This window comes from Osmia lignaria, chromosome 4 (genome assembly GCF_051020975.1).
Source record: "Osmia lignaria lignaria isolate PbOS001 chromosome 4, iyOsmLign1, whole genome shotgun sequence".
NCBI lineage: Eukaryota > Metazoa > Arthropoda > Insecta > Hymenoptera > Megachilidae > Osmia > Osmia lignaria.
In genome coordinates, this window is record NC_135035.1 from 12,065,601 (window position 1) to 12,092,481 (window position 26,881).

The 26,881-nt window shown below is 36.6% G+C and overlaps 1 protein-coding gene across 1 annotated transcript; it reads left to right on the forward strand.

The window, feature by feature from the left end:
- The first annotated feature begins 8,501 nt into the window (after window positions 1-8,501).
- Window positions 8,502-25,161, forward strand: LOC117603500 (Shaker cognate w). Its single transcript, XM_034322707.2, has 5 exons — window positions 8,502-8,876; window positions 16,420-16,798; window positions 20,226-20,420; window positions 21,237-22,278; window positions 23,177-25,161. The coding sequence occupies exons 2-5, from the start codon at window positions 16,472-16,474 to the stop codon at window positions 23,239-23,241; spliced, it is 1,629 nt and encodes a 542-aa protein (XP_034178598.1). The 5' UTR covers window positions 8,502-8,876; window positions 16,420-16,471; the 3' UTR covers window positions 23,242-25,161.
- Window positions 25,162-26,881: the final 1,720 nt, after the last annotated feature.

Genomic DNA, 26,881 nt, shown 5'->3' on the forward strand with positions numbered 1-26,881 from the left:
TAAAATAAATTTTCAAGATACAGACTCACTGTTAAATAGTGTTAGTATATTACAGGTAATACCTCTAACAATTACAATTAATTATTTTAGCACCGTCAAGAAAAATAGTTATTCGACACATATACCTATTGCAATTAAAAGTCAATTTTGTTACTACACATCTATGTACATATAAGTGATTACATAAAGCGCGTTTGAGAGGCAACGCGAGCCGGAGAACTGTTGTTATTGTCGAGCATCACTCGACTCGTTTACAAATTCTTTATGCACGTGTTTCCTTATGCACCGTGAATTTTTATTTTACTTCTAAACAGCTGTCGGCACAAGAGCGTCTGCTCGAGTAAACATTTAAAGCATTTGTCCCAGTGAATTTGTGCGATAACCTGTTTGAATAATTTGTTACATGTGTTCGTTGCATAGCGTCCAGTGCTATTTCAGATAGCACAGACTTTGTTCAATGGCTTATCTTATGATTAGTTGTAATAACTGGTATAACCATTAATATCGAATATTGGGAATAAATGAGATTATGTTGTTATTTTATACCTTGATAATATTATGTCCAGCTTATACCCCATATGTATGTAAATCTGTCACACCGCACTGTGTCGACGTCGCGTATAATGTCACTGCACTTTAAGCTTTACATCACTATCTTCAAGTAATGGAAGATTATTTCTTTTTTTCTTTTTACATAATGTTTACGATTTTTCAACGATTTTTGACGGGGTACATTTAAGGAATGCATCTGCCTATCTTTCTCGTCTTGGGTATTGTGTTCGCAGGTCTCATCTTCCATGTTCATAGACGGAACACTAGCAACTATGTACATAAGTATGTTGTAAAGTGAAACGATAGAGAGGTGTTTACTGTTCATCGTGAAAGCTATACAAGTGTCTACAGGATTTCCGAGATTATGTAAACTCGATGGTGGATTCGCAGGAGGATGCAGTTTAATTGAAGGACTTGTAACTAGTGCGAAAATGAAATGAAATTAAAGAGTAAGACTACATGCTTGCAAAGGGATTTTGATAATTGAAATAGTGGATTAAAGATATGCAAAAGCTTTCATTATTTTTCGAACCCTATTTACTCAGATATCAAATTTCGGCCATGTTTCCCTTCCGTTGTCAATCAACACAATTCAATCTTTAAATGACCTCAACTTACGAGATGAAAAAAGCATTTCCTAATCGTGTTTATGCTTCTCGTAATGTATTAATTTGCTTTTCTATGATGGACTACTGTTTAATATAAAGGTAGATGGTAAGGTAAATGATTGAGTGGTGTATTATGTATATACGTTTTCGGGGTGTGACTAAAACGAGGGTCTGAAGGAAGAGAAGTAACGTTGTAAGGGTAGGTCACGAAAAGGTAGGTGAAAATGGACAGGGGTGAAGAGGTCTAAAGTGGTGAAGAAAGATTAACTGATTTATGGTGAGGCTTGTTTACCCACCTTTAACTTTACCAACAGAAAACTCCCCATTACATATACCTATATGTATAATATTATCGTATTGTAGTGTGATTGTACATAGAAAGGTAACGATGCCCCTTATTATCTACATATTTCTGTTCTACTTTCACTCAACTATACATTCAACTCTGAAATAACTAATAAGTTAACAGAATCTTACATACATACCGTGCACAGTATTACAGTTTTAATGTGATAAGAAATTTAAGTTGCTTTGATCGACCGAGTTTGTGTACTCTGAATAACATGTCCGCGGAGAACACGGAAGCGGAAATCCATTCAGCCGCGACGCGACATGTAAACTTTTTACCCTGGCCGGTAAGCCAATTTGAAACTTTCCACTGGACCAAGTTTCATCGGTGTCAATTTTTTATGGGTGATTCAAGCTGTGCAGCTATGCATCCGAAAGTTACTCCTCGCGTCCAATTAATCGTCAACGAAATATTTAACATCGTATCCAGATCATAACTTGGATGTCTGCAAAGTTTCCTGTTAAACGTTTTATCTCTCTCAAGAGGGTAACGGGTAAAGGAACGAAATTCAATGCTGGCGGAGTTAAAGGAGAGCCATAGGAGTTTCTTTTATGAGTGGGGTTTGAAAGTTCTTTGAAAAACATCGGGAAAATTAGAAGCTGAAATTTGTATGTCTTTTTACTTCTTTCACTGGTTCGACGTTTGTGCTGGTACACCTAACTTTCTAGATTCTAGAGTAAGTGTAATGAAATTTTGTTTACGAAGGGGAACGTAGGAATGAAAGGATTCAAAGCAAATAACTGAACTGATGAGTATACTGGTTTTGGAACTATATTTTGAAATAATATTTTTTATTCACCAGTGGATTTCAGCTATTTACTATAATCAAAAGAAAACTTAATGTAATTACAATGTAATCTCCTTAATTAGAATATTAAGATACCTTAACAGCGAAGCAATCGCATAATCACAAATAAGAAACTGATTTTGCCACGGTACACGCGGTATGTAATTAATAAACAAAGCACCGCACCGTCGAGATTTTAACGTATTACGTATTCCCCCGTGAGGAAAACGAAGTTTCCTCCCACAATTTACGAGAAACCAGCGGACGGTGGAAGCTTTTGCTAAGAAATGTTCGAACGTGTTTCCTTCAAAATACAAAATGTAAAATGTAAGTGAACCTGTAAAGACCAAAACTCCCTTAAATAAGAAAATCTGGCTACCCTTTGAAACGAACGTTGGCTAAAATACATATCAAAGTAGATGGAAGCACTGAACTGTATGCTTTAAACTTTCAAGGAAAATTGCTTCCTCTGGAAACTTTTTCACAAATTTTACTCAAATATATAGTTCTTAATTTAGGTACTTGAATCCTTAGTTCTTAATAACGCTGATTAGATATGTATAAAACCACAGTGTTCGCACATTTTTCCTGCATTTTATGTCATCAATGTAACATCAATTCTGACAGAGTGGATCCTCCTCATCTTGTCAGCAGTAACCTTGTGAAAAATGGTTGATGCAGTTGATGGAACCACCGATGACATGCTTCGAGGAGACGAGACGAGACGAGACGAGACGAGACGAGACGAGACGAGACGAGACGAGAGAAAAAAAGGATACTTAACTCACACTTTGATGGCAGAAAATCTGAAATTGCAAAAGTTCCATATGTATTACAACAAAATATTTATGGTATCATTTTTCAACAAACTTTAGACGTCTCCTATGTATGTACATACATACATACATACATATATGTATAATAATGTTAAGTTTCTTGCGACATAGAGGGTGTAAAATCGACCTACATATTTACCGAATAGAGAGAGTGATCTCAATCGTATTCGAGGAAAAATGAAAGTAGGCGAGAAGAGGCATAATGGTAAAAGCTTAGACGTCGCCTATTATTCCCGCTACGGCTACGACGCGTTCAATTCGACGACGACGCGACGTCGAGATTTGCACTTTTTGTTTATGTTTCACTCGACCACCGCGCAAATCTTAACCCATTTCCCTCGGAATGATCTTCCCATTCGAAATAAAAGTTCTCTCTTTCTGTTTCTACAATGACGTCGGCTTCAATAGAGAACCTCGTATTTTATTCGGATTAGAATGGAACACACGGAGAAGCTTGATTCCTTCGATTCGATTCTTTTCTTAGGAATCTGCCTTTCCACGGCTTGGGCTCAATCTTTAAAATTTCTATTTCATTCGATCGTGACCGTAAATTCGATTACACTATCACGTGACAGATGTGACACAGTATTGAATGGGATGCTCTTTTTATCGTAGGAATAAAATGAATCTTGGTCGTAAACTTTTTTCTTCATTTACACTTTTTATTCCAAAGGAAGGATGATTTATACTTTTCACTTACCGAGTCGTATACCTACTTGAATAAGTATAGCTCCTTGAGAATCATTATTATTGTATCAAAACTGTTGATAAAGGTTCTTGTAATTTCTTTAGTAAATTTTTCTGCAATTAAAAATTAAAGAATAACAAATTATTCATTTATTTAATCAAAGTTACGGATTACTTTAAAGTTTAAACCCTGCTGTTAGATAGATTTAAATATTGATACATAATAAGTGCGTATTTATTCGGTCCGTAATCAGGAAACCCATATAATCAATAACCGAATATTGTAAATATCTCGGAAGGTATAAACAGTTCTACAACCCATACAGAGCTTTAGATGAAAGGAATTGAAAGTTACCGTCAATTTTCTGAAAAAACACCAATCTAACTTAACTTCAACATCCTGTGAAAACTCGCTACTACAAAATTTTCCACCAAGAAATTATCTCGGCTTGGTGACACAATGCACCTGCTGCGTCACTGGTTTTACCCTCCTCCTGTTCAACCGCAGAGAACAGAAGACGGGGAGGAAGAAGTAGACGGTAAAGAAAAAAGAAAAAAGGAAAAAAGGGAAGAAGGAAGCGAAGTGAAAGTTTAATCACCGATTCAAATGCAAGGAAATAGGCGAGGGTGAAGCGAGGAGGTTTAGGGCGCAAGCGTAAGGCATCGACCGGTAGGGCAGTTTGCTTACGGGCAGAATGGCAAGCTTCACCCTCTCTTCGCCCTTTAACGTCACTGCTCCTCGGGCCGTACTTTTCAACTTCCTCTAACGCGAGTAAACGCAGCTTCACAGTACACGCAGACTCCTTGTGTCTCACTTACGATTAGTCCCCTTCTTTATTCCACGCCTTCCAACTTCCCTAAATGTCTTTGCCGTCTGACCTTTTCTGAGCTCGGTTGGTTTATCTTCTCGTCCCGTCTGTCATCGTGTCCATACGAATCACCGGGACAAAAACTCTTTGACCGTTCTCTTGATCTTTAATCCTTCGGGAACCATGGATGCACGAGGCTCGCCACACCGCACCGGGGATCCACCCCCGGTGGACTTGATCACTCTATTTCTTTTTAATGCTGCTAGGGAATTGTTTCTACTGACGTGAAATCCGGCTAGGGGATTTTCCGAGGTTAATTGGTAAGTTGCTGCGCGAGGAACGCAAACTAATAATAATAATAATAATAATAATAATAATAATAATAATAATAATAATAATAAAAACGCGTTTTAACTTTTACTTTATTCTTAAGATTCGCTTTACTTTACGGCGAGGACTGGAGTAATTTTCTATTTTATAAATTTCTGTATGTTATTCAGTATTCTTTCATTTTTCAATTTTACTTTCTTTAATTAATTAAAGATATAAACGTATCTATATTCTTTCTCTCTTGGTATTAATTAAACGAGAAGAAAGAAACAACGACAATAGTTTAAGCACTTAAGAACGGTTCCCTGTACTTGCTGAACAATGTTCTTTATGTCGATTATTCACTCCCGAATAAACGAGCTTAAGGAAGAAGAATGATAGGACGCGACGGAAGACGAGTCAAGTGCATATTTTATATAATTTGTAAGCTATCGTAAACGCACGTAATATCCAAATATGAATTTGTTTCTTTTATAAAATAATAGAAATCAATGCTTAAAAAACAAATTAAGCTTCCCTAAGAAGAAAGGATGCCTTCTTTCAATCTCTCACCCTTTTCCATCGATATCAATCCTGCATTATGTTAAAAGATCCAGCAATAAAAGATCCTGTGACACGTTTCATCAGAAATCATCAGGCGACTTTTACGATCTCTAGGCCGAAGATTTCTTTGTCAGAGGACATGTTCTTAACAAAAACTTAACTCAATTTTTCTGTCTAAATCCATTGATAGAGGGACCGAGCTTAAAGCACCACGAACATGATTCGTCGGTGCGGTAGCGGTGCGCGGTGGTGTAAATTCTCCATATACGGTTCAGGAAGTTTTTTTACGAACGAGGGTCGACTGGCGTTTCGTGTCGACTTGTAATCGATTAAACACGCTGTTCCGTGTCGTAAGCTGTCGCTTACAGTAAGCCGGATGGTTTCTATCCGAGGGTGCATATGAGCCGACACTGTGTAAACTTTGAACAACTACCCTCTGTTAAAATTTTCAATTAAAGTAACTAAGAAAGTAGTTAATTTGTTGTTAGACATACAAATTGATTTAAAAAAAAAAAAGATTAGGTTCTATCATTCTACACTTCATGCCCTTTTATACGTACAGTATTTGACATACTGTACAAAATTACTAATTTTCAAATTGCAATTTATATTTAATAAAGTAAATAAATATTAAAGATCGCTGTCAATATGTTGCAGCGTCCATTAAAATTTCAATTTGAATGATCATCCTACATAATAATAACGAAATGGTAATTCTATCTTCATAGAATTTTTAATGAAATACATAAGTACCTAAGAAAGAAAAGGAGATCATAAGGAGGGTCATAACTCTGTTATTAGTTACATTGACGAAAAAGATAAACAATTCGAAGAGTACCTACTACATCTGTAGGTCCTTAGATTTGTTAACTATGGACAAAATCATTCATAGAGGAAAAATATCTATTTTAATGAAATTTTACGTCGATATTGATGATATCTTACGAAGCCGTATCAGCTACGTGTAATATTGTCGTTGAAATAGAACGGAAGCGCACATTGCTTGTCGCGACAGCTAGCGCAAAGTGTATACATATTGTGGCGTAGCAATTTGGCGTCATATGTAAAATTGAGAGATCCTACCGCAATAAAACGACAGTCTAAATTAATTTGACGTTCCTAGTATTTATTAACTGCTGTTCGGAATAATATTCTCATTTTATACGAAATATACGCAGGAAGATACAGAGGAAATAGGACATTGGCGTGACTTGGAGCTTTTTTCTGAGGATGAGATGCACGAGGTTCCCTAGAAATTTTGTAATTCTGAAATTTTTAAATCTTAGTTATGTTATATTTCACAATTCAAAGCCAAAAAATAAATATACATACATAGTAATCGTTAGTGTAGAAATATCTTCTACCAGTTATTTTCTGCAAAGAAATGTATTGAAACTGTTAACTTATAAATAGCAAGAACAATAGCCACATGGCGTTCCAGTGTATATACAAAAGAATAAATCTATCAGTTCAATAGTTCCGAAAATATCCTAATGCCAATTTAAAGAAGATCGTTTCGAGGAAAACACCGATACGAAAATTTTTTACACTCTGTTATGAAATTATATTAATTTATTTGATCAAAAAACAGATTTATATGGACAAATTTTCAATACAGTGTTCTTAACAAATTTCTAAATTAATTAGGTACATCATAAAATAGAATATGGTATGTAGGTACATATATCTTAATAAATAGCTATACATGTATTTAATGAACACTGTAATGAATCAAAGTATCTCAGAGAGTGTTTCAAGAAAGGGCGGAATGATTGAAAGGTGCAGTGAAATTAATCACAAGCTTACGTTGAGGGAAAGCACAACTACAGACATTAATTTATGGGACAAGGAACAGGAAACGACGAGAAAAGAAAATCAGAGAAAAAGTTTTCTTTTTCTATACATTGCGCTTCAAAAGTGTACCTTCCTCTGATAATAGGTAGAAACTATAAATTCTAGAATAGTTGTAACAAAAAATATGCCATTCAAACAGGTAATGCAATTAAAATTGACCTGTGATGAAACATTTGTAGAAAGCATTTGTTGAATAACTTGCGTCTGTCAGTAATCATTATAAATATGATGTTCCAAAGGCAGAATGATTAACTACATTATTGGAAAAACTTATTATATCACTTGAATACTACTGAAAAGTTGTCGAACTTCAAAGTTCTCTAACTTCGTTAAAATTTATCTAAAACTCTTGTGATGGAAAGTAGATTGAAACTTAAACTTTCTCCTTGTTGACCTCTTTTGCTAATTTTATTTAAGTGATTGCTCAAGAGGTCAAATTTACTCTCGTACCATACATGAAAAATATAATTTATTATTTTGACTAAATTCCTCTCAGAAATATTTACAATTTTAATAGAATGGACGAAAATGTATTGCCCCTATTTAAATGTTAAAAGTCTCTACCACAGAAAAATTCTAAAGCCCCCCATTCCTCAGCCTCTAAAGTCTAACGAAACGTAATTATCGTGCGAAGAAAATTCAAGTATAGCCGCAAACGTAACTTACATTTCTCAGCGTAATAACTTGACCGTCTACCAAAAGGAAAGCTCGGTAATCTGCAGAGAGCAAACAAAACACCTACGCCCTTGCAGAAACGGGAGGTGAAACTTTGCAGAAGCACTATCCGTGGTGGTTAACGTTGGAATATGTATATCCGGCGGAAGCCAGGTAAATTCTCTACAGCTTACGCGTACATATGTATACATGAAGCGAAAAAAACAGAAAAGAAAGAAAAAATAAAGATACAATCAGTAAGGGAAGCAGGCACGCAGGCAGGCAGGCAGGCAGGCAGGCTCCGAAAAAATCGGTGCTCCGAGTCAGCCGAAAGACCACGACCCTTTTCAAAGGCCAACGTGCACATAGCGATTACCTTAACAACGCATACGCATTCGAAGCTCTGCGCGCGCATTTTTCTCCCACTCCTACGCCGCTCGTCATCCCCTACACACGCCACCCTTTCGCGCTGCTCCGACGCGACGGCCGCTTAGTTCGAGGTCAGTTCAGTCCGCGCACGAGTCGAGATAGCTGGAATCCTCGTCCTGACATTAGGGTCACATAGAGTCCGCGACACGAACCGGGTAGTAACCGGATGACCTTTCGTTCGTGTCGGGTGGTGGCAGGATGAGAATCAACCGGTAACCGAGTTTTCCCCAACGAGCGTACACGAAAGACGCAAGTCGTCGTTTGCGTCGTTGTTTCAGTGCCGGCTTCGTAGCGGACCGTCTAGTGTCCATTGTGCCTAGCGGTAATATTTCTTCGACCAGCGCCATCGTCACAGCCAGCACCGACATGGAGGATACGGAATAATGTCATTGGGATGCCTTGAAGGAACACTGAGACATGAAGAGAGCGCGACCGAAGGTAAGTAGATTGTAGTCTGCCTGCTGGCTGTATCGCTCCCGACGTCCTAAGTGGATCCTAGCCCCCGGGGAACCAGAAGCGAACTTTCCTTCCTACTCCTCTAATTGTATTCCCGTGTTTTGTCGGCCGATTACTCGGCAAACGCAAACGAACCGAGTCAACTTTGACTCTACCGGATCCGAAGCTTGGGATTTTAATGTATCTAGCCACGAAGTAGGTACTGCTCCCCTTTCCTTTGAATTCGGCTACCTTTGTCGAAGCAGCGCACAGAAATTAACGAGGATCTGCTATCTGTCTGAATTTCTACTTCCGCTTACCTTTGTATTCATAGGGATGTGAATCATAGGCGTACCTAAAGAGTGAGAGCTCTATTTTTAATATCTTCTGCCCTATCGCTTCCTCGGCCCATTGAACGCGTACTTAGTGAAACAAAGCTGTTAAGATGCCAGGAAGGTCGATCCTTTCTATCGCCTTAATCCCTGCCTTTATTAATCTTCTCTCTCTCCAATTCGATCTCTACTGGTTCGATGCACTGCTAAGTTTTTCTCTTAATACTCCAACGAGTATTTTCGTTCATTGATTTATCGAATTCACTGGTTTTCTCGCTCGATCGCCACCGCCTGTCCGCCCCTTGAACAGGGTTGAAGGGTTGGTTCGATTTCGCTGGCATGCCGCGCCGCTTCGACAGGTTACTGCCTCCTTGTTTCTTCCGTCCTCCTCCTCCTTTTCTTTCACGTCGTCAGATCGAAAGAAGGAATCGAGATGGGCTATGTTGGGCGTACCGGCGTTTTCTGCACGCAGACTATCGATTCTCGCGACAAGGGGTCGACTGGCGACTGCTACTGCCGCCGCCGCGCCGCTCAGGTTCGCTCGTAAACCACCTCGTAGAACGCTCGTCGCTGCTCGCGACAACACGCGGCTCGTCTTTGCATACGCGGGCTTCTCGTATCTCATGGTGGTCAACAACCTTCTCGAACGATGCCAACTCACCCCACCGACGCACCGCGGTGGAACGAAGAACCGGCTGGCTACCAGGGTGGCTAACACGACGCGACGACCGACACGAGTCACCGAGCGCTTCGTGATTTTCCTGATCGATGATAACTGCGGCTACCGCTCCGACGATGGAATTTCTTGTCGGACACGGTTAACGGAATATCAAAAATTTGGGAACTCATTGTCAGTGGTTAAGATTATAGAATACTTAGAGAAGTACGTTCTGTTGTTTCTTCAGGAAATTTTCTTCATTAATCTTTTGCATTAAAAAGATATTTGATTGAAAATTAACCCTCGGACAACGGACTATGGAGAGTGTCCCAATATTTATTTAGTCTTGTTTGTATTCTTGGTGTATAGAATCAGAAGCTATGGACCATAAATCCATCTAAAATCTCATTTTGAATAGGAAAAAGAACATAAAATTACTACAGCCACTTAACCCTTTTGACAATCAATGTGTTAACTCTTTATATGTAACTTATATGTATATATATACATTATACATATACATATACATATACATATACATATACAAGCAACGGTTCGGGTCTCTCCTTTCAACAAAACCGAGGCTGCCATTATTTATGCATTCGCGTTAGGTCGAATTTTTTGTCAGTTCACAGTGGATAAATTTTTTACAAGAAAAGAATTTTGTGGCTGGCCAAAAGTTCCATAGGGACGAATTAGCACGGACCGCGTAATTATTCAGCGGTCAAATGTGACCGCGTCAGTCTTGGCAGCGTTAAACGTTCCCTTTTTCTTCATTTATTCGGCTTAATGTTGCTACCCTTGGCTCAGTGCCATGCGAATTTCGCAGGTAATATATTACAGCTTAGAGTTATTCATTGCGCTAATTACATAGATGCTCAGGCTTGTTTTCGTACCCCTTTTTTTATGACTTTAATCTTCCTCTATTTTTTTTACCGGTGACCTTTCATATAGGGACTTTTATTGTCGTCTAGTAAGACGTGCTGTATTTTTGCTGTTGTACATACCTGAGGAAATAAAAATGAAAGGATAATGTAAACTTTAGAAAATATATTTCAGATGTGGAAGCAGGGTTTATACGTGGAATTTGACTAAATAAAAAATTAACTAATATTATATTAATATAGTAGATTATGTATATAATAATATTTCGAATGTAATTAACATTGTGTCAACATTGTTTTTCACTGTTTGGTAACTGTTGTAACATACCCTGACAATTAAATCAGGCTTCCCTAAGCAAAATAGTGATGTCCTGGATTCTTGCCCTTCCCCATAGGCATCCCTAACGAAACTGACACTTCAAGGGAAGAAGCCCCATATACATACATAGGTATTTACATACATATATGTAGGAGTCTGCTGGTTCTATCAATTGCGTGTAAACATTTACGCGGAAGTATTTGTATTGATATTTATTGTATTATATTAATATCAGTCGTACTAAATTTTATAGTGTTTAATAATTCAAAATTATATTACTTTTTCTCTGAATTATTATACTTTTAATATTAATATCATCGAAATTCAGATTTTCAGAATCTCTGTCTTATTCTTTTATTCGTAAATTTTCCCTAGGGAAACCTGATTTAATAGTAAGTGTATTGTCACGTTCACGTATTATCATACGCGAGCAAATCAAATTAATCAAAACATTATTATTTCAACATAAAATTATAATATTGTTTTACGTAATTCCAAGTATTGTTGTTGTTCTTACCTCAAAATAATTCATTATCGTAGAAATTAATTGAAACGTTCCTAATTACTAACTACTGTATTCATGAAACCCGTTCGTTTATTAATCAAATTATCAATTATTTATACAAGTGGAGTTTGTAAAATTGCTTGAAGGTTTTCAGCAAATAAAAGTTCACTGAATGATTGACTTCTTCAGCAAACTTAATTACTTGGAGTTTCTCTAAAGCTTGTACACAGAGTTTACTTAATTGAGGTTGTGGAATGTTTTTTATTTAATTAAGAGCTGATTGAAATGAAGCTCGATGTAAGAGAACTTAATAAGGATTTTCTAGGCTTATATTTGTTCTGGTTATATCGTAGCAAATAATAACATGAATTAGAAATAATTAGAAATTTTTTATTTTATTTTCTCTTCAATCACATGTTCATTTTCTAATACTGAAAATGTTCTACGAAAATTTATAATTTAACATTCTCAGTGAAGAGATTTTTGGTCAAGGAGAAAAATATACATATAATCAATACCCTGTTACCTTTTGGGATGACCACTCCATTTTCTACACTCCATCGATTGTTGCTATCGATCATCGTTTTTTAGCCAATGCTATTATTATAATTCTCAGCAACTGACAATGAGTCTCCGAGTTACGGGTACCCTCGTTCCTCTGTATCCATTTACGGGCAAATATAGCCCACTCGACAAACGCTGTCCTACATCGAATTCATGCAATCGCTAAGCGGAGGCGCCCGCGCAAACCACCCTCGTGTTCGTGTACGCACACGTGAGAATCACTCGGTGACGTCACGGATGGAGAACCGACCTAGAATTCGATCGCAGCGCCCCTTTAACAGGGTATAGTAGAGGGTGACCCAAAAATAGTGTAAAACCAAATAAATACATTTTTTACAAAATATACATAATATCTATATGATATGATATGATATGATTCTCAATCTCAATTTCACTATGAGAAAAAGAAGAAAGGTGCAATAACTATTTAACTGATACTCTTTTCTATGTACGTACAATACATACATGTAGTTAAATAAATAAAATAGGATAAAAATAAAGAAAAAATAAAAGAAAAAATAAAGAAAACTGAAATTTTCCAAATTAAAGTGATTTTTATCATAAAACTTACATCCTGAAGGTTTTATGAAAAATCTTTGTACATATAAAAAGAAACGGATATAGGACATATTGGCTTTATTACTCTTCTATCTTAGGACAATCATTACGAGGGAAGAAACTTTTCCACGACTTTATTTCTATATCGACAAGAAGGGTCGAGACAGCTTTCTTGGAATCCGGTATTTCACTCTGAAAGTAAAACTCGATCGTCGACTTTACGATTCTGTGGAAAGCAGCCACGAAGTCACGTTGGTAGGTTCGTGGCGAACGTTGACCGAGAACGAAGTAGTTTGCAACCCTCTCGAGCACTGGCTGAGGTTAAAACCACTTGTAGATTATTTCTTTTTACTAAAGTCACTGGACTCCAGTTTTACTAAGAATTTTGGAAAATATACCTACCTCTAACTGATTAACATGACAAGCTTTTGGATAAATTATACAATAATAATACTTTGATGAACACACATTTTTTTATTTCTTATCATACGTGTAAAAAGAGAACTTTATTTAATTTATTGTGCTAGAAAATTGATAACAGTGACCTTACGATAAGCGAAGATTGGGAGATTGGGAAGAAAAAGGATGGGAAAGGGAGGATAATTCTTCTTTTACTATTACACCATGGACATCTAACACATTTTATCAAATTTTATTTTATCAACGAGGAGAAAGAAGTAAAGAAGAACGTCGTTGGGGCACGATGAAACGAATTATTTCGCTCTATATAACACGCTGTAGATGTGCTTCGATAAACGAGAAATAGAAAAAAGTCTACCGTTTTTGTTGCATAGCAATGTCGTTTGACTTTATATCTGCGTTTCTGTTCAAATTCAAGGAAACTTGCAAAAAAGAAGAAACTGTATCTATCGTTGGTGTGCTCCAAAGAAGATGCTGTCATTCTCGTTTATCGTCGAATAGACACCGAGGGGGTTCTTGAATTTGAATTTGAATTTGAATTTAAAAGGACTCGCTGTTCCGTACAAGTAGTAACGATTGAAATTCTTTTACGATCTGCGGTGAACGGCCATGAACGAACTTTATCGATGGTTCTTTTAGAAATCTGACGATTACTTTATATCTAGATCAGCAGTTCTTCTACTACTGGTACACGTCCAGTCGCGATCAAATCATTAATGTGAGCATTTTTAAATAAATTCTATTGAAAGGAAAGAAAAAATTCATTCCTACTGTACGGTTGAACTTCTTACAGTAATTTAGTACAGTGACGTGAGCAGAATTTGTGTTTCTTATTTGAGAAAAGCAACGCGTGATGTGTTCTTTAGGCATCAACCGTGAGAGGGCTTTCATACATACTATATATTCTCTTAAAAGAGTCGCATATACAGGCGGTAGCCATGAAAAAAGCTGCCGTTGGCCAGTTTTCCTACTGGATGTACACCGAAACATCTCGTTAAAAATTTTTACCTTATTTCTGTCCGCTTTCAACTTTCAATAAAATGCTTCAACGATGCACGCGTTTTGAAAAAATCGCGGTAATGTTCAGAGGTGGTTAAACAGATTTTCAATTTGCAACGCGGCTCAGGTTATAATTTGTTAAGTTTCTATTACAACAAATGTTCTTGGAGAAAGAAATTTTTCTTCACTTTCCTGTCCAGGGTTATTTAAACAGCGCGTTACATTATATTTTTTACTTTTGCAATCATTGTATAGGGGTCAATTAGTGTATACGTTACCCTATAAAATCATTATACTAGCTACTGTCATCTAACTTTTATCTGATATTTGAACAACTGAATACATTAATTACTAAAGGTAGAGTTAATTAGTATGACTGCTATTACCTACCTGTTTCAATCTTACATAGTTCAAAATACTTTTGCAAATATTATTAAACCAGTTGCGTTATAATAATAATAATAATAATAATAATAATAATAAAAAAAAATACCTTGACTGAAGCGTGTCACAACAGAGTTAGGATCTAATTTAAAAGTTCACTCACAAAACATCCCCCTCTTAAAGTATTCACTGGCTACGTTAAGTACCGTGTTCCACACAACCTATCCATTGAACCTACCTATTTTCTGCTCAAACGCTTATCTCATTACCGTAATCCGCAATTATCAGATTACCTAGTAGATTTACAATTCAGCTTTCCTGAACCTCTTGGCCCCGTTTAATTACCAACCTTACCTACAACGATGCACACTTTCAAGCAATTCACTTTTTACTCGGAACTGACTGACAATGAGTAAATAACAAGAGAAGAACGGTAGATAATGGAAGAATTGGATCAAACAATGATCGATTGAAAAGTTTGCTATTTGAAATATTAATTTCTTTAATTCTTTATTTGATAATTTTTCTCATTTTTAATATTTTTCCTATTTACTTCATTGGAAAAGTATATTACACTTGAGAAATTTCCGATAAGATCAGTTGACAGTTGATACATTAATCACGGTTCAACGGAACTGGAATGTCACTTGAATAGCTCGTTTGATACGGTTTCATGGAAACCTCCCATAGATCCTGTCACATATTATTACATCTCTGTCAGTGATCCGCTATCGACTGAGATTTCAACATCTTTGATACACCCACACCCTTAGGGATTTCTATTTCCTATATCACAAGGTATAGCGACATGTTGTAGTAGGTATATACGTTACCGAAATGTCGCTTCAAGAATGCAAAGAAAATATTTTACTTAAGATATTATAAATTATTTTCTATAAATATTTTCTGAAAACAAAAGATAGTAAATTTATAGGTACTAAAGAGAAAATATTCTATTATACAAATGAGGTACCTTTTAACTGTATTCTTCAGATACAGTTTATATACAAACTGTGAAAATATCTAGCTTATCTAGCCATTTTTATGGCTATCGGCCAACCTGAACCCATTTTTCTTCTAAATTACCAGACGAGGCAATATGCATTCGAATATGAAAGATTTTATATGAAAGAGGAATAAAGAAGAGTACACCTACATATATATTTTTAGTCGTCCCAGTTGAGTGGAATTGTTAAATATGCACACGTCAATGGCGAAGTCACGGTAGCGTATAATTAGAAAATATTTATTCTGTTTGAAAACTTTCAGAGCAATCGAATTGTGGAGTTACAAGTTTAAAAATAATTTAATCGTTATCCGTAGATAACCGATGAAATTTTGTAAACTTCCAAATGGTGGCGATAATTAAAAAAAGGTTATTCTGATTAAGAATGTTGGTGTACACATACATACATACATACATACATACATACATACATTTAATTTTTGTTCAAACTGTATGTCATAGCTTTATTGAAAATGACGGTTTGAATAATTCAGGGCGAATCCGTAACGTGACCCAAATGATTTTTTGTCTCGGTGGATTTATGTGAGAAACCAGTATGCGTCCCTTGACGAGAAAAAAAGAAAAATGAATCGTATGTAAATTCGTCACACAATTGTGTCACACTCGATAAGCATGAACCAGAGAGTAAGCATGAATAGATTTCATTTAAAAATAGGTACTACTCGGCTTTCGTTCGTGGCAAAAGAGCCCCCGAATTTTTGATAAAACGACCGAAAATTAAATTCTGGGTTACAACGATGCGATGACCGATACCCCTATATACGTATAAATCAAACGATTTGACAAAAAGTTCACGTTGCTTTCAACTGTTTTGTAACTGCAGATTAAAAGAAAAAAGAAGATAGGTTAGGGTTTTTTGAAAAAAAAAAAAAATCTTTCCTTTTTCTAATGTGCAGGTCGCGTGGGTTTGTCCGAGTCGGATACGGCGATAGCAGAGCCTCTTTCAAAATGAGTGTTCTAAACATGGATTCGGAGAACCGGGTGGTTCTCAACGTGGGTGGTATCCGGCATGAGACGTACAAGGCAACCCTGAAGAAGATCCCCGCGACGAGGCTGTCGAAGCTGACCGAAGCGCTCGGTAACTACGACCCCATCCTGAACGAATACTTCTTCGACAGACATCCGGGGGTCTTCGCGCAGGTGCTCAATTATTATCGTACCGGAAAACTCCACTATCCGACGGATGTTTGCGGGCCACTGTTCGAAGAGGAGCTGGACTTTTGGGGCCTAGATTCTAACCAGGTGGAACCGTGTTGCTGGATGACCTACACTCAGGTATACATACAATATAAGCACTGAAAGGAATTTTTGCATTGAGGTTTCTTGTTTCGTTACTTAGAAGTAGATGCAGCTTTTTACCGGATATCGATGCAGATTGAAAAGACAAATTTTTATTTCAGTTTTTATCGTGTACCGTACTTCTAAGGAAATTTTATTTAATTCTGATTTTATTATTAATATTTTCTGGTTATACGCCATCCATTTTTTCATGAAGTTTTATACAAAATAAAGAAATATGTATAATAAATATCTAATCTGCATCGTCAATTAACGTGGTAAAAATCGCATTTTTTAATAATATAATGTGAATGTGTTTGTTCTGTTTTATTTATAATACAATTTTTATATTGAAATCTAGATTAATAATTGCTAACATGAAGCATTGCACTATGGGAACAGTGTGACACAAGTGCCGTCAGTTTTGTTTCACTATAAACAATGTTAACCATTCAATTAATATGTACATACACAGCTAATGAATTTACCGATTATATGTATAATGCTAACCATTGAATGGCGGATAAAACATACAGAACGAATTATTATTAACTATTCTTTCCTGTATCCGTCATTCAATGAACAACCATCTCTGCTTGACCCAACACGTTAATTTGTTAATGATTTTTATTCTCTATAATATTCGAATATTTGCTAATGTACATACAGTATAATGAAGTCAATTTCTAACGCATCCTTTAAAGACAGATTCGACGCAGACCTTTTGTTTTTTCTCTTTAAAATTGTACAGTGCACGCACAATTATCGATTTATGGAAACTAGTACGCCTCGTACGAGACAACCGAATTGACGCAGCCATTGTTATGCTGATTCACACAGGATACAAGTATGAAGAAGCTGAAAGATGCAAAAGATCTGTAAAGCTTATGAATTATCAAGTCCCATTTTTCTTTTTCTTTATAATTAACCCTCTATTTAAATCCCTTGACGGTATTGATCACTATAGATCAAGAGATACATACATACATACATACATACATACATACATATTTTTGAAAGATTACAAATTTTATTAAATATCGTGCAAGGATCAAAATTTTAATTTTTTTAAGTACGGATCGTAACGTAAGCCTTTCTTCCTTTTTTGGAATTATTTTAAAATAATTCCTCGAAGCTTCGCTTTAACTAATTTTTTGTTCAAATCAATATTCACGGAGTTGTCAGATACTACCTATGTTCGAATATTAGAACAGGAATGAAAGACCCCTTAATAAAGTTTCTCGACATTTTAATCCTAAATATTCCTCCATCTACATATTTCAATTTATATGATGAATAAGTGGTTCCTTGATAAAATAACTGGTCCGACCTTTTTCCTCGTTATTGATTTTCTCTGCTCACCCATCCTCTTCACAATTTGCTAACTTAATAACAATTGCTTTATAATTTGTATATTCTGCAGAATGTATTTTGTTCCAGAGATGATATGTCAAATATATTGAAGTAAGATTGATAATTTATAAATTGATAATTTCCAATCTCGAAGGGGATATTTGCAATTAAGTTGAAACATGAGAAATTTATTAATAAATTTGTAGGATAAGTAGAATTGATTCATGATTTATTAGATCCTGGATCGGTATTGACCAAAAATTGACCATTCGAGAATTAATAAATACTATTATACATATAACTGATCAACTTCTATATGTATAACCAGTTTATGTATTTATTTCATATTTCAAAGCACGCAATTCTGTGAAATCGATTTCAAATTGTCAACTGCTTCGTTATTATTCGTACGAAAATTAATTTTACTGAATTTACGGAATTTAAAAGAAATGGTGTTTCCGTCATCCGGGTCAATGATGAAAATAAACGAGCCGATCAAATAAATTGCGTTTTGTTTCCTTCGTTTCACTATTAAAGTAGATACAGGCACGATATGAAAATGATGTTGAAAAGAAAATGAATTAAACCAGCATTTAATTCATCATATTGATGATGAAACTTGCACCAGAACCTAGAAATTTAAGATGTTATCTGTGAGTCACCGTAAACGTGATAAAATCTTGTTATTTATAATACATGTACATATACTTAATACTTATTATACCACATCAAATTTTGCATAAGGTATTTATAAAATTGTAATTGCAAATGATTTGAAATTACTAGAAAAAGGTTGTTTAATAAAATTCTACGATAAACGAAATCTATGAAATAGATTGCAAAACGGTAGTCGATAAAAATTTCTCTCGTAATGCGAACAAGATTCGCGAATTTCAAGATTGGATGGGAGACTATGATTTAGTAAAGAATCTTGCGTAACGTTTCCCCAAGCGAATCATTCGAGGTTTTCCATTGTTCATAAATTTGTTAGTTAAATCAGTAATCTTCTTAGCTGAGTGAGTAGTTGTTATGAGCCATTAAAGTGATAGTGGCACTTCCCAACGTTAACCCGATTTCTCAAAGACTATTATAATTAAACGTTAACACTTTGAATATTCCAATAGGTGTTTGTTAGATAATTGATCAACGCAAAAATTTTCAAAATAATGGAGATGCTATAGAAAACAGCAATTAATTCATATTATAATTTTTCAATTGAAAAGTTACTTCTTTTTTACTGTTACGCGACTTGAAATGGGTTGTCCCGTTGAAACTATCTGTTCTTTTAAAAGTACTTCCATTGTCGTACCCTAAAGGCGTTTCTAAATGCTTGACAATCACACCTTCCATGTCGTATTCTAATTTCTGTTTAATTTAACCATTCCTCCTTATGATGTATCGCATTCGTCAAAGTCCAGAAACAAACAGGCTCGCGGTAATATTCAAATGCAGATCGTCGCAATCGTAGCATACCATTCCACGAGTCTCTCGTACATTGTATGTACATTATCGAAATTGTCAATCGACGTTCAATTAGCTCCAAAGTACCGTTGATCGAATTATTCACGGAATTGCGCGGGACCCATGGCTGGCTGTTTTCAATGTTTACTGTAACGGAATTACTGTCATTTTTATTCTTATAAATAGCAATATCTATAAAATTCTAAAATTCCAAAATTCCAAAATTCCAAAATTCCAAAATTCCAAAATTTATTCTGGTCATTGATCCGATTAATAATTTTACTGCAGCTCCACTGTGTGTTAAGCGTGCCATCTGATAAATCTCCTATTTTTTTCTTTTTCACCTCCGTGGGCTAGGTTAACGAGGGAGCAGCACTAATGTGTAGTCGGTTTTAAAAATGGTTGTTAGAATTAGTCGTAGTCGAAATGGGAATGACTTTGTGTTTCATATATTCATGGAGAGTTCACGTACGCTTTGCACGCGCTTTATCTGTCCCGAAGAACGCACGAACAATAAAAACGCACCCTCCAGAGAAGGAAAAAGTTTCGCAGGTACGAATAACGATCATTGTTGCGTGCCCCTTTCTTCCATCCCGACCCGGTCTTCTAGCATCGGGACACGCAGGAAACGCTGACAGTCCTCGACAGGTTGGACCTCGATACCGAGATGCCGACCGAAGAGGAGCTGGCAAGGAAGTTCGGCTTCGAGGAGGCGTACTACCAGGGCACACTCACCTGGTGGCAGAAGCTCAAGCCTCAGATGTGGTCGTTGTTCGATGAACCCTACTCCTCGTTATCAGCTAAGGTTTGTATAACAATATTTCTTGATAAAAACATTTTAAGATTTAGGAGGAAGCTAGAATCAAATTAAAAATATTGTAACTAAAATATATAATAAATTGACTTTGACACTGAATAAAAAAAATTACAAATCTCACCAGAATGTCTTATAAAAGCTTCTTCACTTGATTATGACAAAGAAGCGAATGAAACTGAAAAGTTCCGACTACCGTAACGATGGCTGTCCAAACGACACCAGTCTGTTGTAAGCAAGTTTACGTTCAATGAAAAAGTCGTCTCCGATAGTAACTTTTATAGGTACCTATTTTCCAATATCCTACCGATACTGCTGATGCAGAGAAATCTACAGGCATTCCACTAAAGAAAAAAACATTATATCATTATTATCATCATCATCATCATCATCATTACAGAGTCCCAAACACTTTATGGGATAACCTAATAAATTCACGAACAAGTAACCAAAAATTACTTTTCTTCTGCCTTTATTTTCGTTTTCTCTGCTATTATCTATATGTTCTCTGTAATCCCCTTTCAACTATTATGATCTTCCATTTCGAGTTCTATTATCCCGTCCACGACGTTGACATGAAATTATTACGATATCTTTTCGGTTGGATTTTCAGAACACGAAAATTAAATAAGTTACTTCCACAATACATCGAGTAACATATTATATGTATAATAAAGAAATATAGAAATGATTTCAGTAAAATCATTCTTGATTTTATAAATAAATCTATTATTTTACAAATAATAGATTGCATATGTAAATTGAAAAATTGGCCGCGATTAATGCAATATTTGAACTGTTTCATAGGTGATCAGTATAGTCTCGGTCCTGTTCATATTCATCTCAATCATGTCGTTCTGCCTGAAGACGCATCCGGACATGCGGGTGCCGGTGATCGTAAACCGGTCGGTGAACATGGGAAACGAGACCTCCTGGGCAGTGGATAAAACGCACACGAACGCTCACGTCTGCTTTTTCTACATCGAGTGTATGTGCAACGCCTGGTTTACCCTCGAGTTCCTAATACGAATCACCGCGAGCCCAAACCGCTGCGAGTTCATTAAGAGCTCGGTCAACCTGATCGACATGGTCGCGACCTTAAGTTTCTACCTCGATTTGGCGCTTCAACGTTTCGCATCTCATCTTGAGAACGCCGATATCCTCGAGTTCTTGAGCATCATACGTATTATGAGACTGTTCAAGTTAACCCGTCATTCGTCCGGCCTCAAGATTTTGATACAAACGTTCCGCGCCTCGGCGAAGGAGCTGGCCCTCCTCGTCTTCTTCCTTGTCCTTGGCATCGTGATCTTCGCCAGTCTGGTATACTACGCCGAACGTACCCAGTACAACCCGAAGAACGATTTCCAAAGCATACCGCTCGGATTGTGGTGGGCGTTGGTCACGATGACCACCGTCGGTTACGGTGACATGGTGCCGAAGACCTACGTTGGGATGTTCGTCGGTGCCCTCTGCGCTCTAGCCGGTGTCCTCACGATCGCCCTGCCCGTGCCCGTGATCGTCAGCAACTTTGCGATGTATTACAGTCACACGCAGGCGCGAGCCAAGTTACCTAAGAAGAGACGCCGGGTACTTCCGGTCGAGCAGCCAAGAGTCAGAGCTCCAGGTGCGCCACTCGCAATGACCGGAGTAGCGGGTACCGGGGGTCCACCGGGTTGCACCCAACAGCACTTGCAAGTCGGTGGACCGACATCGGGCACCGGTGGGCTAGCTCCTGGCCATGGACAAACGCCGGGAGTAGGCTGCACCGGTGGCCAGGGACCCCAAAACAGACGGATGAATGCTATCAAGACCAATCATCCTAAAGATGTTTCGTTCGCCACTAAAACAGGTAAGTTCTCTCTATCATTTTCTTTCCTCTTTTACCTCGTTTATTCTATTCCTGGAATTTCATTTTATTTCCCTTTCGGTGTTATTATGGAGGATTTAGTTTCTCTTACGGTTATTGCTAATAATAGAGTATATAGACAAATTGGAAGATGGATTTCTCTTTCTTTGGGTATTGTTGGTAAAAATGGTCTGGGATGTGGAGTTCCATAACCAGTAATTGGGAATATTGACAGTGGAGATGATAGAAGGGTGGTGATCACAACAGCCACTGATAGCGTAGGGCAGATCTTTTTAAGATCGAATCCCCTCGTTAGGGGATTTTCTCTCCGACCGTATACATATATGTACATAATATGTAAGTACATACTCGTATATGGCAGAGGAACAAATGAATTATTACAGGAACGAATTTTATTAAAATATAAGAAAGTGTAAATGTGACACGTTACTCTACAAACAGGATAAGTTTCCTGTAAATAAGTAACTTCATTTCCGTGGCAAATGCTAGTTTCCTCCCATTTACACTTCCGCAAAAAAGAGAGTAGGTAATAATACAACATCTATAAAAGGAGAAAAAAATGATAACGTGAAGCGAGAAGAATTTAAATGACCGAAAACTTTAACACCGGTCGCTCCATAACCCGCTGAAATGCAAAATCAATTCTATACTAGCTTCGTTTGCATATTTATTACTCTCCAGTTTACTTTCTCCAGTGGTATAACTTGGAATAAAAAATTTTCACTGGCGCCTTTCATTTTCGTATACAAACGGAATGTTATGTATCAACCAATTACCATTCACAAAGGTAGTTCCTACAGCGTAGCATTAGTTGTCATCCGAACGGAAAAGTCTGTAGTGTGTCTTTCTTTTCCTTTTCTTCTTGTACGGTGGGTTCCAGAAGAGGACCGGAGGAACTCTAACCTGCGGACCAACGGGACCAAGACAGCCGGAGGTTTGGGTTAAATCTGAAACCAAGATTACTCTCCACTGCCGAGGCGCCAATACTACTCGTATAAGATGAAAGGGTGAGAGAAAATAGGGTACGGAGGAACGAGCTCAAGAAGGGTATCAAGATTGCATGGTCTACATATAAGAGAATATTAGATCGCTGCGGATGAAATGTCGGATTTTTATCGCGAGGAATTGCGCCACTTTCCATTTTTCACAGGCTTCAATCATTAGAACTGCGCTTTTCCCATTTCCCTTTTCTTTTATGAACGTGTTCAGTGCTACCCACGACAGAAGACGGGTTGTTGAAATTTTATTATACATATAATAATACGTTTTTATCACGACATACTGATAAGATTTTTATAAAAGGAATGGTGGAGTTTCTTTGAGAAAAAGGTATGTAGATGAGAAGATTGGTATGTAGGGGTTTCTGTGACATCATCATTAACCTTAGCAAGACGTAAACATTTTAACAAAAAAGGAACTTTTTTTAATGTACTGTATATTGTAATATATTGTTACAGTTACCTACTTGAAATTATAGTAAAAGTCATACAAACTCGTACTAATTACCAAAGATTAGTAAAAATGTGTTACTAACTACCAGTAATTTAATACAAATTTCAAGTACCAAGTACCAATTTTCAGAGTTAATTCAATTTAAATTTGCCATTCTTTCTACAATCATTTATAATAATATGTATAAACAAATAAATAGCTGAATATACCTTTGTTAATTAGTAGGTACCAAGAAAAACAAATCGCCCGCCCAAAAAAAAAAAAAAATTTACCCACCTAAAATCAGCTTCCAAGAGGCAAAAGCATTGAAAGATTTGAAAGGAAAGGTCAAAGCAGCCAGCAATTTAACCAGTGAAAAGAGATTGGCACGGTGAATTCAGAGCTTCTAGAAACAGTAATTAATTGAAGCTTTTAATTAAATCACGCGCTCGGTTCAAGCTAAAAATTTTCGAAAAGAAGATTCCGACATTTCGTACGCACCGTTCGTAGTATCCTCATTCAAGAGCTTCTCAGTTTTTTCTCTTTTTTTGTTTCACACCACTTATTCCAGCAATCTCTCTTCTCCTCCCCGGTGTTCCTCCCTTTCCTTTCCACGTCATCAGCCCCTCGCCCCATTTCGATAAACACGAATCATTCATGGAACACGGAAGAGCACGTCTGACTTTGTACCAATGGGGGAAACCGGGTTAACTGGCGACGAATGAAAAAAAAAAAAGTGTTGGTACACATATAGAAAGGGTGGAGGGAAAGGGGAGGGTGAGAGTGTAGCGGCTTGTTTGAAGCAATGAGGAATATTCATCGGTTGTTAGCTTAGAAACACGCCGGTGTTGAAAGCCTCGTCCTCGCGAAGACCGAATAATTTATGAACCGGAGAGCACAGCTTCGCTGCCAAAAATTCCTGAAAGTATCTGGCGAATGCTGCAAGAGCCGCGTAATAAGACTGGCGGATCTCAAGGAGCTTAAATATTTGCGTTCGTAGGAATTTTTGTCACGGCTCAACGTAGCATCGGCAAGATCCCTCCTTTTTAGCTTCGCGAGTTGCACCCGTGCAACCGAATAAAATATCCTCTTAATTTCGCGGAATTGGCACTTCAAGGAAGTTAAGTTTCTTACTTCATCCCGGTTTTACCAGAACTTCCTGGAACTGATTATGGAGTTTAATTGCGAGTAGTAATGGGATACAAGTATAAAAAAGTACTTTTGGGTATAATTAAACTTTGACCAAGTACAGTAGCCTAAGTAAAATGGTAGGCTTTCCTAGAGAAAATTGCAATTTTGGGAAAGAAAATTCCATAACTATATGTATGTATATGACTCGAGACAAGCAACACAATTTTTCCCAATAAAACATTAACAAATGAGTGATGGGACTTTGTTTTCCTATGTTACTACTTTCCTTATGGGGAGCCTCCGAATCTCTTATGAATAATATACTATAATTTTGTCTCTTTGAGCATGCTTTGCTTGCTCACTGACCATGAGATCTGCTTATCTACATATCTGTAATTTCTTCTTTTTTAAGGATCCAGTATTATTTTTATAAAAAATTCAATTCCCTCAAACCATAAAGTACTTTTAAGTATTACATACTCGAACATTTTAAGTACTTATTTTGAGCTTATATTGAACTTGATCCCATCGCTATTCGTAATAAGAGAGACGAGATCCTAAACGCACAGACACCCGGAAAAAATTCTTTTACGACCTCGAACCTTTCGCTGCATACGAACAAAACGATACAATATAACTCGTAACGAGTTTCAATTGCGTGTGTTATCTTTTACACGAATTACTACGATTATAATGAATCGTACCGGTTATCGTGGCGTTGCATATAAATTACAGACACACTATGTACGCGAAGATGCAGATGGTATAAGCAGGTGAAGGTAGAATCACTTTCATCTCAATTGCACCACTCGACTTGTCACATCCTGTAAATATTCGCTTTATTCGATTAACCTGTTCGATTAACTGGGTCATTTTTCACCAAGAAAGAAGAGTTATATCCTTGTTCTTGCAATAAAAAGTGAATAAAAGAAAGTTCACTTGGCTTACACACGACAAAAGCAAATACAGATATATTCTTCCTGGCACAAGTGTAAGGATTATCAGAATGACGAATTAACTCGTCTTCCCCAGTTACTTAACATGTTAACACGTTGACTGGTATCGGAGTGAACAATAAAAACAACTTTCAGTACGGTTAGAGTTGAAAAATTCACCCTTATTTAATTAAATAATTTACAACCATCCCAAAGTGGACATGACAACTCGATAACAGTCATCCTGTTAATAACTGTTCCGGTAACAAATAGAATTACAAATCGAACTAAATCATTGTTTTGAAGGTGTTTACTGATGATTAATGGAATTTTAGTCACTGTTAATTAATACCCTAATTGAGAGGAGCGAATGCAAATCCAATGAGTAACCACTAATGATCGAGTTTTATATCAAACAGTTTCATCCCATGAATAGACGTACAAAGTACAGTAAACTCTCGTTATATTGCCGCAAACGGTACGAGGCCGTAGGAATGGAGCAAATTTGTCAAGCTTCCAAGCTCTCATTTTGAGAGGTATAATAGTGAAAAAGCAACACTACTATGCTTGAAATTTCCTATATAAATGTGCCAATATAACAAGAGACTACTGTACATAATCATTCATCAAATCCTCTCAATTAGTCTAAAAAGCTACCAATAAACACAAACAATTTATTTACAATCCATTTATAATAATAATAATAATAGTAATAATAATAATAATAATAATAATAATAATAATAATAATAATAATAATAATTGAATAAGACTGTACGTAGTACGATATCCGAGCTCATGATCGCTTTGTTAAGGAGTAGAGAGGCTAATTAGTAATTATTCATTTAATAATATTGTTATCGCTAAATGCAAAATAGTACTGCTGCTAAGGGACATTTCGGAACAAGCAAGGTGTACTATACAATTTTTCTTACAGTTTATACATAATAAGCGGTTGAGATTTATTTGTAAAAAGGACTAGTAAGGTAATCTTATAAATATATTACGAAACTTTTGTATCTCGTTGATAATAAGTTTTGAGATAATGAGAAAATCGATGCAACGAAGGGTTGAGTATTCCCTCTCACC

Bases quoted from the DNA above. Each gene is read 5' to 3' on its own strand.
- LOC117603500 (XM_034322707.2), top strand. From the start codon at position 16,472: ATGAGTGTTCTAAACATGGATTCGGAGAACCGGGTGGTTCTCAACGTG. The intron at 16,799-20,225 runs GTATACATACAA...CCGGTCTTCTAG, and splicing joins GCTGGATGACCTACACTCAG to CATCGGGACACGCAGGAAAC. The intron at 20,421-21,236 runs GTTTGTATAACA...ACTGTTTCATAG, and splicing joins ACTCCTCGTTATCAGCTAAG to GTGATCAGTATAGTCTCGGT.